The sequence below is a fragment of the Hypanus sabinus genome, chromosome 6, assembly GCF_030144855.1.
Source record: "Hypanus sabinus isolate sHypSab1 chromosome 6, sHypSab1.hap1, whole genome shotgun sequence".
In the NCBI taxonomy this organism is placed as follows: domain Eukaryota; kingdom Metazoa; phylum Chordata; class Chondrichthyes; order Myliobatiformes; family Dasyatidae; genus Hypanus; species Hypanus sabinus.
The window spans coordinates 96823569-96836746 of NC_082711.1; the positions used below are offsets into that span (position 1 = coordinate 96823569).

Here is a 13178-nt window from a genome sequence, read left to right on the forward strand (position 1 = left end):
AAATTGCCTGTATTGTTACTTCAATTCATAATTCAAATCAATTAAAATGTTGCCCACAACATAAGCTGAAAAGTTTTCTATCTTGTCTGGGCATGCTTAGGCAGGATGGATACAGCATGGCAGGACAGGTTTTAGAAAGGCTATGAAAGCATCATGTACACACTGTTCTGTGCAAGTGTACAGAACATGCATTTGCATGTACAGGGTATATCGGTTTGTCATCACATTGATGCACATGCTCTATGCACACTACATATTGTATTTACTTATTATAATAAAGTAATTGTATTTTCAGGAGTATTTGTAATAGCAGCATGTCTCACCAATGTTGCAACTACTGCGATACCTTACATCATAATTGTGGCGAGTACATGAATAAATCTCAAAGACGAAGCATGACTCCTCTTATTAAGAAAGCCAGTGAGCTTTACTTTGGGTGCAGATTGGTGACCAAGACAAACCCTGGGCTCCTCATAATTCTTGTGCAGCGGGTGCTGTTAATTTCAAAGCCTGGCTTAGAGGTACTCAGAAGTCAATGCCGTTCGCTGTCCTGATGATATGGTGAGAGCAGAACGATCATATGATAGACTGCAGAAGGATCATGTGATAGACTGCTACTTCTGTCTCAGCAGTGTGCCTAGTTTCTCTTCATAAAGACAAGAAATCCATTGAATACCCTTCAGCTATGAGAACTGGAGCATAAGACAATAGTCTTCCAGTACCAAAGCCACCAGAGACATGGAGTCTAGATGAGGCAGACAAAGATGCCATGATGCAAGAGACAGGAATGGATAATGACATTGATACTGATACAGATTTTGAACCCTTTATGTTGATTGAGCCTCATCTGATAACTCAATCTGAGTTCAAACGACATAATCAGAGATTTGGGTTTGTCAAAGGCAAAAGCAGAATCACTGGGTTCTGGACTGCAAGGATGGAATCTATGGTCACCAGGCACAAAAGCTTCCATGAAGGATTTTGATATTTGAGGCAGATGTTTCCCAGAATAACTAATGCCAAGATTAAGGAAGGCATTTTTGTTGGTCCACAAATCAAACAGGTCATCAATGACAAGCAATTTGAAGAACTTCTAGTGGGACCAGAGAAAATCACATGGAAGGCATTGAAAAATATTGCTGAGAATATTCTTGGCAACTCCCCATGTGCTGTTCCTTATCGTGGTGGGGAGGTTTGTGTGCCTCAATGATCCTGGGAGCTATACCAGCTGGGACTTCAGTCCCTGTAGGTTTAACCTTGCTGGGCAGGTTCCAGGTGAAGGGCCAGATGAATACAGCACCTGGTCCTCCAGGTTGGTGGGGGGGGGGGGGGCGGGGCGGCGTAGGGCCCGCAACCCTACCCTGTAAAACCTTTACCGCTCCAGAAACCGAAGAGGCCCCATGTGCCACATAGGCACCAAGGGTTCAGACGACAGAGTACCAAATTACATGCAGCTGGTCGACAACATACTTCAAGCATACAAAACCACAAAGAGCAACATGTCACTAAAGATTCATTTTCTGCATTCCTATTTATACCTTTCCCTGCAAATCTTGGTGCTGTCAGTGACAAGCCTGGTGAGGAGTTCCACCAGGACATTGCTGCCATGGAGGAACTGTATCAGGGCAACTGGAATCCATTAATCCTGGCTGATTATTATTGGATATTTAAGCGAGAAGTCACATCCATTGAGTACGAATGAAAATCATTAACAAAACATTTTTAGCTTAGTTGAACTATTGCAAAGCATCAGCATCATATTTAATTAAATGCATCATATTCAATAAAACTTAATTTCTTGTTTCTCCAAATTCCATATCTGTGTTGAGCTTCAAGCGGTTTATCATAAACAAAAAAAATTCTGAGGCAGCAACACTTTTGAAAAAATTTGCTCTCCAGTGTGGTTATTACAGGTGACCTCATGTCAAGGCTATTTGGGTTATAGAAATACACACTTGCAGAATTCACAAATCACTATACAAAATTTGAGTATGGCATCACTGTATTTGAATGGGAAATAAGTAAATAAATTAAAATCAAGTTGATTTTTTCAACCTGCATTTCTTGACACATGTGCAGATGACAGAACTATTAATTATGTAAAGTCCTGGATGCAGTGTGTCCCTTTTAAGAAATGAAACACCCCATAACACAAGGGTTACCTGTAGTTAATATTTTAAGGGACCATTGACCTTATGATGATGTGCCTGTCAATCTTACTAATTTAGCTGAAAATACATAGCTTTGAAAACTGACAAGATGCAGCTGTCATAATTCCAAGTTCTACCCAAAACATTTTATTCATTCTCAGCACACAGGGTCTTGACTTTCTAACATAGTGACAAACGTTTTAATTCTCTTATTACCAAACAAGAGATTTCAATCATAAACTTATGGAACATCCATTTTCATAAAGGAACTTCCATGTCCCAGTACTCAGATATCATCCATTGGCTTAATGCATTTCTGATCATACACACAAAAAATGTGTTTCTTTGCCAGTGGCAATTACAGACGACTGCTGTCACAAGAGGATCTAGCAAGACGTTGTAAGGCAACACCAGCAAACACTAAGTAGACTAAATGGCCCGTTCTGATTTGTAATTTAATCTAATAGTGTTAGATTATGTTCATCAAACCATGACATTACTGTCATATCCAACTACTTTAAGATTACTGTAGTTTAAGTTTTATGGACAGAGTCTCAATTTAGTTTTAAACACATTGTGGCAGATATTATGCAATAAAAATGACACAATCTTTAATAACATCAGTATCTACTTACCATGTGACATTCGATGAAGCCAATAATAAGCAAAATCAACTCCTATAAATGCCAACCACCAAGTCCAAGACGAATTCCAAGGAAGTACATAGAGTCTAAAGTTCTCCCAGATATAGATATAAGCAGTCAGTTCAATGCCTCTCCCAAATAACCTAGCAAAAAAAAACAAAAATTAGTAGGCAATGTATTTTTCTGAAGTGGATGCATATTTGGCAAAAGCAAAAAAAACTAATTCTGACAAAACTGAAACTGCTATAAACACTCTATTCTATCCTCTCCTTAAATATGAACTCAATCTGTCAGTGTGGCAAACTGTACCCGAATACTACAAAAAGACTACATTTAAAAGCAACAGTGCTGCCAAATATCTTTATTTGCCCTCGTTCGCATAAACAAAACCAATGGTAGTTCCCGGCCTATACCTCTGAAGGTTTTGTATTTGTGTCCATCTATTCTCTTAACTTCATGATCTAATAAGTGATAGTTTGGGAATCAATGCTAAATCATAAAACAATCAAAATAGGCACGATTATAAAACATCACAACATTAATGGGATTTAAGAAAGAAATAGAAATATAATTCTAACACTGCTTGTTTAAGACACAATCTTGTTAAGTAAGCATCGAGGTTAAACTCTTAATCAGGAGAAAAATTCAAATTAAACAAGAAACCCTTTTAGTAAACAATAAAATCTTTACTACATCCAATTTTCTTCAGCTTGCATTTTAAGTTCAACAGAAGTTAAAAGTCTGGGCTTTTCCAGTACCTCCATAAAATGCTATCAAAGAAATGAAGGGAACCTTCCTAGTCAGTGAAAACGCTCATTCCAGGAACCATATTTGTTATTTTTTTAAAATTCCATTTATGTTCTACTGTGATAGGGAATTACTAAACTCTTTTATCCTACAACAGGACTACAATTTGTGTCACTAAGTATTACAAATATTTCAGAAGCTTAATGAGAATTCTGGAAGGATTTCCAGTATTATTATTTCAAATTCCTAGAATTAAATTCTGGTCCACCTGGAGTTCTCTATTAATTATTTTCCAGATTGTGCTTTTGTTTCTTAGTCTTCCTCCTATCATCTTGTTTAGATATCAAGGACATCAAAAGATCTTAGGTTAGTGCACATAGTTATACACATAGTTTAACATCCATATTATCAACAACTTTTCTTCGTCTTTTAAACCAGCTCCCATCTTTTTCCGCATCTTAAAACTTGATTTACCTCCAGTTTCCCAATTCTGTCAAAAATTCTGTTTAATATTAATTCTATTTCTCTCTGTCTACATATACAGACTGACATACTGAGTAATTCCAGCATTCCATCTTTGTTTCGAATTGTTTAACTACTAAGTTAACTAGTCCTGGATGTCAACCGCTCTGAAGATCTATCCTGGGCCAAACACATTGATGCAATTATAAAGGCAGCACAACAGCAACTATATTTCATCAGGAATTTGAGGAGACTTGATATGACACCAAACAGTCTCGCGTATTTCTACTGATGTACCATGACGATAATTTTAACTGGTTGGATCACTATCTGATAATGAGGGGCCACTGCACAGGATCAGAAATAGTTGTAGGTGGTTGTAAACTCAACCAGCTCCATTAAGGCAGCAGTGAGGACATCGTCAAAAGATCGTGCCCCAAGAAGGTGGCACCCAGTGTTAAGGACCCCCATCATCCTGGACATGCCATCTTATCATTGCTACCATCAGGAAGGAGGTACAGAAGCCTGAAGACACACACTCGACACAAGGAATAGCTTCTTCCGGTCCACCATCAGATTTTTGAATGGACAATAAACCCACGTACACTACCTCAATATTTTTTGCTCTCTTTTTGTACTACTTGTTCAAGTTAATTTAAAATATATGTCTTATTGTTATTTATATTTTTATTACTGTATCATGTACTGCTAACACAAAACAAAGAATTTCATGACATATGCCAGTGATATTAAACCCGACTCTGTTTTATCACTAGTTTTAATTTGGGCAGTGTGATATTTTGTTGCAGCCTTGTACAAAATAAATGATTCTTTTAAACAAATGAACCAAAATTTCACCTTTCTATGTTTACAACACTTCTTGAACGATTCAAAACTTTTGGGAAAATCCTTCTTGGACGATTACATTTCATAAATAAATTCCAATCAGTCTGAATTGCAGTAAAAAAGCTAATTCTTTGTGACTTTCAGAATCCAATCCTCTTAAGACTTTTACTAAAACATTAAGGTGCAAAAATAAATAATAACTTGCTACTTTTGGCTGAAGTTGAATAATCTTTCATTGGAAAGAGCTGAGTGCTTTACTCTTAGAAGAATAATTGTATTCATCTCCTAGATTCAACTAATCTCTGCTATTAAACTCCTGACCTTTCATTGTTAAATAACTCTGCCATCAATTTTCCATCAGTAAATGTATTCAGTGCCAATTTTATGAAACCTGGTTACATCAGAATATTCAGCGAAAATCTTGTCACGTGACCTACAAATAGTTTGCTGCAGGTCTTACTTTAAACTATAAAGTAGCTCCCTGTGAAATTCAGTTGATAAAAAGAGCATTTAATTCATTGATTTAATTCCTGGTCCAAGCAAAATAAAGTGATAAATATTGAAGATGATAACAGGGTTCCAGAAATGGGACTAGGAAGGCAAGAATTTAATTCTACAATTCTATCATATTTATTTATTTTATATTTTTTCATACTTCACCACAACAAAGGGGACCATTGTTTGCGCCAGTTCAATATGCTCCCACTAGTCTCATCCCTTAACTTTCATTCAATTTCTTCTCTATTACATGTCTATTATATCTCCTGTTACTGGCCTACTCCAGGATAAAATAATAATAACAAATTGAACTCCCAGCATATCTACAGGGCATGGGAGGAAATCAGGCAACCAAGCAAAAAGCCATGCAGCCTTGGGGAGAGCCTATAAATTACACAAACAGAATCAAACTCAAGTCGGTGGAGTTGTGAAAAGCAACTCTCACTACTCCGTCATGCTGCCACATCTCATCTGCTGACCACATGAATATTTAGCCACCCCATACCAAGCATCTGTTCTCACACTTGAAAGATATGAATTAGATGGGGTGTTGCATGTGGATAATTGCATGGGATATTTACAGATTATAGGTTGCATGGACTAATTCATCTCACGTGAACACACCCTTTTATGCAGGAGTTCATTTTAAACACCAGAAAGTCTGCCAATGCTGGAAATCCAAATGAATACATACATAATGCTGGAGGAACTCAGCAGGTCCAGCACCAGTGATTAGTTGAAACTAGGAGATGAATACAATTATTCTTCTACTAGTAAAACACTCAACTCTTTCCAATGAAATATTATTCAATTTCATCCAAAAGTAGCAAGTTATTACCTAGTTTTGCACCTTAATGTTTTAGTAAAAGGCTTAAGAGGTCAGTGTCTCGGGCCAAGACCCTTCTTTTTAAAACTCCACCTGAGAAGCCCCTTTCTGAACAGCTGGCAGAGTCTACATTTTAGCTGCAGCAGGAACTACATTTTACAAACACAAGAAAATCTGCAGATGCTGAAAATCAAAAGCAACACACCCAAAATGCTGGAGGAACTCTGCAGGCCAGGCAGCATCCATGGAAAAGGGTAAGCTGTTGACGTTTCAGACACTCTTCTTGCGGACTGGAAAGGAAGGGGAGAATTCAGAGTAAGAAGGTGGGGGAGGGGAGGAATAAGTACAAGGTGGCAGGTGATAGGTGAGACTGGGAAGGGTGAAGTAAAGAGCCAGGAAGTTGATTAGTGAAAGAAATGAAGGGCTGGAGGAAGGAGAACTCTGATAGAGAGGATAGAAGATCATGGGAGAAAAGAAAGGAGGAGGAGCACCACAGGGAGGTGATGGCCAGGTAAAGAGATAAGGTTAGAGAGGGAAGCAGGGAAGGGGAATGGTGAAGAGGAGGTTGGGGGGGGGGGGGGCAATTACCAGAAGTTTGAGAATTCAATGTTCATGCCATCAGGTTGGAGGCTATCCCAACAGAATATAAGGTGTTGCTTTCTGAGTGTGGCCTCCTTGCAGCAGTAGAAGAGCCCATTGATTGACATGTCGGCATGGGAATGCAAAGTGGAATTGGAATGGGAGGCCACAGGGATGTGCCACTTTTTCTGGCAGACAGAGTATAGGTGCTCGGTGAAGCGGTCTCCCAATCTACGCTGGGTCTCACCGACATACAGGAGGCCACACCGGGAGCACCAGATACAGCAGGTGACTGCAACATACTTGCAGGTGAAGTGCCATCTCACCTGAAAGGACTGCTTGGGGACCTGAATGGTAGTGAGGGAGGAGGAGTAGGGGCAGATGTAGCACTTGTTTCGCTTGCAAGGATAAGCACCAGGAGGGAGATTAGCGGGAAAGGACAAGCGGGCAAGGGAATCGCATAGGGTGCGATGCCTGCGGAAATCATAAAGTCATAAAGTGTTGGGGGGGGGGGGGTGATGGAGTTCCTCCAGCATTTTGTATGAGCCTCACTTTATGTTTCCTTTCTCTTTGTATTTATCTGGGTTGCAAAAAAAAAACCTTTAAAAGGCCTCAGAATTAACATTAACAGCTCCAATTTGGCTTTGAAAACCTACAAATTACTATCATAGTTCTAAAGCTGAACTTCAATCAGACATATACTAATGCTGATATATACTTCAAGCAGGGTAAGAAAAATAACATTATATAGAGTTAAGTAAACAATTATGTTTAATTTACATTTTAGAAGAAAACAATGTTGGCCTAGAATGTTGTAACAATTGGCCAGATGTATGAATTATTACCTAGAAAGTGAAAAGTGGTCTTTGGATCAGCTGCCACCACAAACGTGGTGAGCCTGCTGGAATACAAGAAAATTTAGGCAGGATCAACATTAGGAATAGTGAACACTTTTCATAGCATGATGTCAAAGATCGAAACAACAATCTTTTGGGAAAAAAATAATCAGAGTACAAAAGCTCTGTACTCTGTATAATATTTTTTATATAAAAGAAATGGCAAGAAAGGGTGTTGACAGAATGCAGACATCTGAATTGCACTTCATCAGGAAAAGGATTTGTTATACTGCATACCAGCTGCTCAGGATTTATCATAAACATTTAGACCACCTGCACGATCTGAGGTGCAGGAAATTTGTGAACTAACAATTAGAATTTCACTACTGCATCCTGCTGCAACAGAATTTAATGACCACATCATGAAGAAGTTGCAGAAGAAATTCTGCAATACATTAAAACAGTTCAAGGTAAAATAGCAATGCTGGCAATGATTAATCTGCAGACTGGGTAAACGAAAAATTACCTAATAACATACTGACAAAATGGAACCATTCTCAATGAACATTTCTGTTCTCTTCCAATTAAGAAATTGTAAACTACTGCAGAAACTTTCTTGTATAGTTATGGTTACAATGGTAGTTGTTGATATTGTCATTACATCAATGTAGGGCATCTTCAGTGGAAGTTCCAAAAGAGACCTCAGTTCCAAGCCCAAGCCTAATTGAGACCAAGTAAAGTAAGTGGATTCAGTTTGGATTGTGTCATGTATTTGTTGTTGGTTCCAGGTTGGGACAGACCAGACTGTGCCATAATAGCCCAGACTGGTATATTATCCAGTCATGTTTGCTTGCTTATTACCACGAGCTTCCTCAATTGTTGATCAAAAGCAGAGTATTATTATCATCATATCCAAGTTCTGTCAACTTCAAAGAGACAGACTGGTGAGATCACAGAAATCCTGCTTACATCTAACTCAGCAAATAAAGCACCTTGAAGAACACTGAAGAATGGAGAATTGGAATGGAAATGGAACTAAATGGAACCGAGAGTCTATAGAGACACAAGAATAGACAGAAATATTCAAATATTTGAAGATAGTGACACAGTAGTGTAGTTAGCACAATGTGTTACAGCACCTGTGACCAGGGTTAAAGCCCCATCACTGCCTGTCGGGGATTTTTATGTTCTCCCTGTGACCACATGGTTAATTGGTCATTGTAAATTGTCCTGTGATTAGGCTAGGGTTAAGTTGAGGTATTGCTGGGCAGCATGACTTGAAGTGCCAGAAGCACTTTTCTACACTGTATCTCAATCAATAGATAGGCAAACAGACAGAAAGATAGGTAAGTAGACAGATAAATAAACAAATTTAAAGTAATGATTGGGTCAGGTACCAGACACTAATTAGCAAAGTACAAAAGTATGAAGGGCTATGGTCCCGGAGCAAGTCGCTGGCAGAAGGCAGTTTAAATGGTTTGACATGGATGAGATAGGCTGAAGGCCCCGTTTCTGTGCTGTACTTTTCTATGGCTCTATGAAAAACAATAAACCTGCTCATGAAATAAGTGCAATTTAATCAATTTGATAATGAAATCTTGCATTGAAATAATGATTACTTTATGTTCTTGCTCTTCATTTCAGGCATCACAGCCAGTGCCTGAATTTAAAAATGAACTGATATTTGATTCTTAGATGCAGTGTTCTAGGGGTTGCTACTGCCCCAGTTTCATGAATCTAAGTTGATGTTCAAATGTCATCGAAAACCTAATTCAACTAGGTAAAGCTTGAAATAAAAGGATCTAGCATTAGTAACAATCGAGCGTAAATCACAGAATGATTCAGAAATGGAAGTCTATTGAACATAGAATAGTACAGGCCTTCCAGCTGACTTATTGTATACAAACCCACTCCACAATTAATCTAACCGTTCCTTCCTACACAGTCCATAACCCTCTGTTTTTCTGACATCTGTGTACCTATTTAGTCTTTAAATGTCCTGATTGTATCTGCCTCTACAACAATCCCAAGTTATGCATTCCAAGCACACATCACTCCCTGTGTAAAAAACTTATTTCTAACATCTCTTCTAAACTTTCCTCCACTAACCCTAAATGGACTATTGCCACCCTGGAAACAAAAACACTGGCTGTCCACTCTATAATCCTATCCACCTCTATGAACTCACCGTTCATCCACCTTCGCTCCTAACGGAATAGCCGAAGCTTGCTCAACCATTCCTCAGAAGACATGTACTATAATGTGGGCAACATCCAAGATTGGTCATTGAGTTCATAATGATTTAAAGTAGGAGCAATCTAATTGGCTGTTTGGGCATATTCTTGAGTTAGGGTGTATAGCAAATATTAATTTCAGCAGCAACAAATCTTCAGATTTGAATATGGATTGCAGACTGAATTTAAAATGCAGCTCTGAACAAAAACCTCCCTGGAGCTGCAGATTGGGGCTGATTACAAACCAGGAAACAACCATTCACTTAATGTCTGCATATATATGAACCCAGAGAGAGTCTGTGAGGATTAACATTTATTTTGGGTGTTTGGACTGTGGGTGTGAAGAAGGAAGTGTTTGAAAACTATATGTAATTCAAAGGAAGCATTGTAGATACATCGTAACTATAGAATTCTCCTGCTGTTATTTTTGATCTTTAGCATAGAAAAATATCATGTAATATTGGGTCAAGTAGGCCTCTTCTTCCAGGAGTGAATCAATATGATGCTTGTTGCTAATTTTTGCTGAATAAAGCAGTTCTATATCCACTAGCTTCAGTATCCCTCCAATTAATCTATTCACGCTATCACAGTGGCCATATCCCCTGCCGTCACCCAATGGCCTTGCACTTTATTTCAAAAGAAATTGATAATGTGATAAGAACCCAATTTGTTCATTCGTGTAACTCAGGGAATGAAATATGCTGACCTTGCACAGGCTGGCCAATACACGACCCTAACCAAAGCAACCTAGTTGAACAGCAAAACGGGCGTCAGTAAACAACTGGCTTTGTGCATTAAAATCAAACACATAGCCATTTCTGCTTGGAAATAGTATGCATTATCAGGGTGCCAGATGCTTCAAAAGATGTCATACTCCTGTCACAGTCATATTCATCACTGGTGCCAAGTTTTCCCTCTCGACAGAATATCATGGAAATAATCCACAGTACCAGCTAACATACTGCTAAACAGTTCTGAAATTGATAACCATTCTACAATTCAGCACGTCCAGCTATTTCATCTTCTTTCCAACAGAAACAAAATAATTAACTGGCTTAATTTTCTCTGATGAGGTATTTAATTGCACACTAGGAGCTCTCAGGTGAAATTTCTGCATCCAGTCTTTCAGCTTTAAATGGTGTTACAAGCATTTGGAGGCACTGAGCTTTCAGGACGCAGCAAACTGTCACGGTGCAGAGAAGTATTTATGAAGGAGAGACAAAGTACTGAGAGATATTTCTTTGTTCCAGGTAATAGTTGCAACTCTTTCATTGTCACTGAATCAGCACCTTGAAATTCCTTCCCACAACATCATTTATATTTGCACAGTGTCATCAATGTTTTGAACCACCCATGTCTTTTGCAATACCTAAGGTACACTGCTTCCCTAAGGCAACTTCAAAGTCAAAGTCTAAGTAAAATTTGTGTGCAAAGTACATATATGGTACCGTACACAATTCAGATATTTTTTGCAGGCATTTACAAGAAAATAAAGAAATACAATAGAATTTATGAAAAACTATACATAAAGAAAGACAAGCAACTATCATGCAAAAAAACAAATCATTAATTCTAAGAACATGAGAGGTAGAGTCCTTGAAAGTGAGTCTGTAGATTGTGGAATCAGTTTGGAGTTGCAGTGAGTGAAGTTATCTACACCAGTTCAGGAGCCTGATGGCTGTAGGGTAATAACAACTCCAGAACCTGGTGCTGTGGGACCTAAGGCTCCTGTACCTCCTGCCTGATGGTAGTAGTGAAAATAGAGGATAGTCTGGATGGTGGGAGTCATTGATGATCATGGTCATGATCTTTCAAGACTCTTTAATCATCCACTCTTTAATCACTCCATGATTCTGGTATGAATGATGCAGAAGATTGCAACTGTCACTCCACTATTTAAGAAGGGAGGAAGGCAAAAAAAAGGAAATTATAGGCTAGTTCGCCTAAACTGAGTGGTTGGGAAAGTGTTAGAGTTACTGAGGATAAGGTTTCGAGGTACTTGGAAACTAATGATAAAATAAGTCAAAGTCAGCATGGCTTCCGTAAAGGGAAATCTTACCTGACATATCTGTTAGAGTTCTTTGAGGAAGTAACAAGCAGGGTGGACAAAGGAGAGGCAGTGGATGTCATTTACTTGGATTTTCAGAAAGGAATTGATAAGGAGCCATACAATGCTGCTTAATAAAATAAAATCCTATGGCATTACAGGAGAGATACTGGAAGGGCTGGCAGACAGGAGGCAGTGAGTGGGAATAAAAAGGGCCTTTCTTGGTTGGCTCCAGGTGACTAGTGACGCTCCTCAGGGGTCAGTATTGGAGTGGCTGCTTTTCACACTGTTTGTCAATGACTTAGATAATGGAACTGATGGCTTTGCAGCAAAGTTTGCAGCTGATACAAAGATAGTTGGAGGGGTAGGTAGTGTTGAGGAGGCAATGCAAGAATGGGCAAAAAGGTGGCAGATGTAATACAGTGTTGGGAAATGTATGATAATGCATTTTGGTAAAAGGAACAATAGTGCAGACTATTATCTAAATGGGGAGAAAACATCAGAAGAGCAGAGGAACTTAGGAGTCCTTCTGCAAGACTCCCAGATGATAAATTTACAGGTTGAGTTGGTTGTAAAGAAGACAAGTACAATGTTAATATTTATTTCAAGGGGAATAGAACATAACAGCAGGGAGAAAATGCTAAGCCTTTAAAAGACACAAGTCAGGCTGCACTAGGAGTATTGGCAACAGTTTTGGGACCCATATCTCTGAAAGGATGCGTTGTCACTGGAGAGAGTCCAGAGGAAGTTCACAAGGATGATTCTGGGAATGAAGGGGTTAAAATATGAGGAGTGTTTGGCAGCTTTGGCCCTGTACTCTCTGGAATTTAGAAGAATGTGGGGGGAGGATCTCATTGAAAACTACTGAATGTTGAAAGAAATGTTGAGTGGTGGATGTGGAAAGGATGTTTCCTATGGTGGGGTATCCAGTACTAGAGGGCACAGCTTCAAAATTGAGGGGCAACCCTCTAGAACAGAAGTAATGTGAAACTTTTTAGCCAGATAGTAGTAAATCTGTGGAACGCTCTACCACAAACTGTGGTGGAGACCTAGTCCGTACAAATATTTAAGGCAGAAGTTGATCATTTCCTGATTGGTCAGGGCACCAAAGGATATGGTGAGAAAGCAGGTGTATGGGGTTGAGTGGGATCCAGGATCAGCCATGATGGCATGCTGGTGCAGATTCGATGGACTGGATGGCCTAATTCTACTCCTGTGTCTTATGCTGCTTTCTGTGCATGTAAATGTGTTCAGTGGTGGGGACTGCTTGGCATACGATGAACTGGGCTGTATCCACCACTCCCTGCTG

The 13178-nt window shown here is 39.0% G+C and overlaps 1 protein-coding gene across 2 annotated transcripts in view; it reads right to left on the reverse strand.

The window, feature by feature from the left end:
* agmo (alkylglycerol monooxygenase) overlaps positions 1-13178 on the reverse strand; it is a 342658-nt gene that overhangs the window by 264790 nt on the left and 64690 nt on the right. For both annotated transcript variants that reach the window (XM_059971351.1, XM_059971352.1), the window contains exon 3: positions 2786-2937. In XM_059971351.1, coding sequence (XP_059827334.1) covers positions 2786-2937 — 152 coding nt within the window. The remainder of the gene's footprint in view (positions 1-2785; positions 2938-13178) is intronic.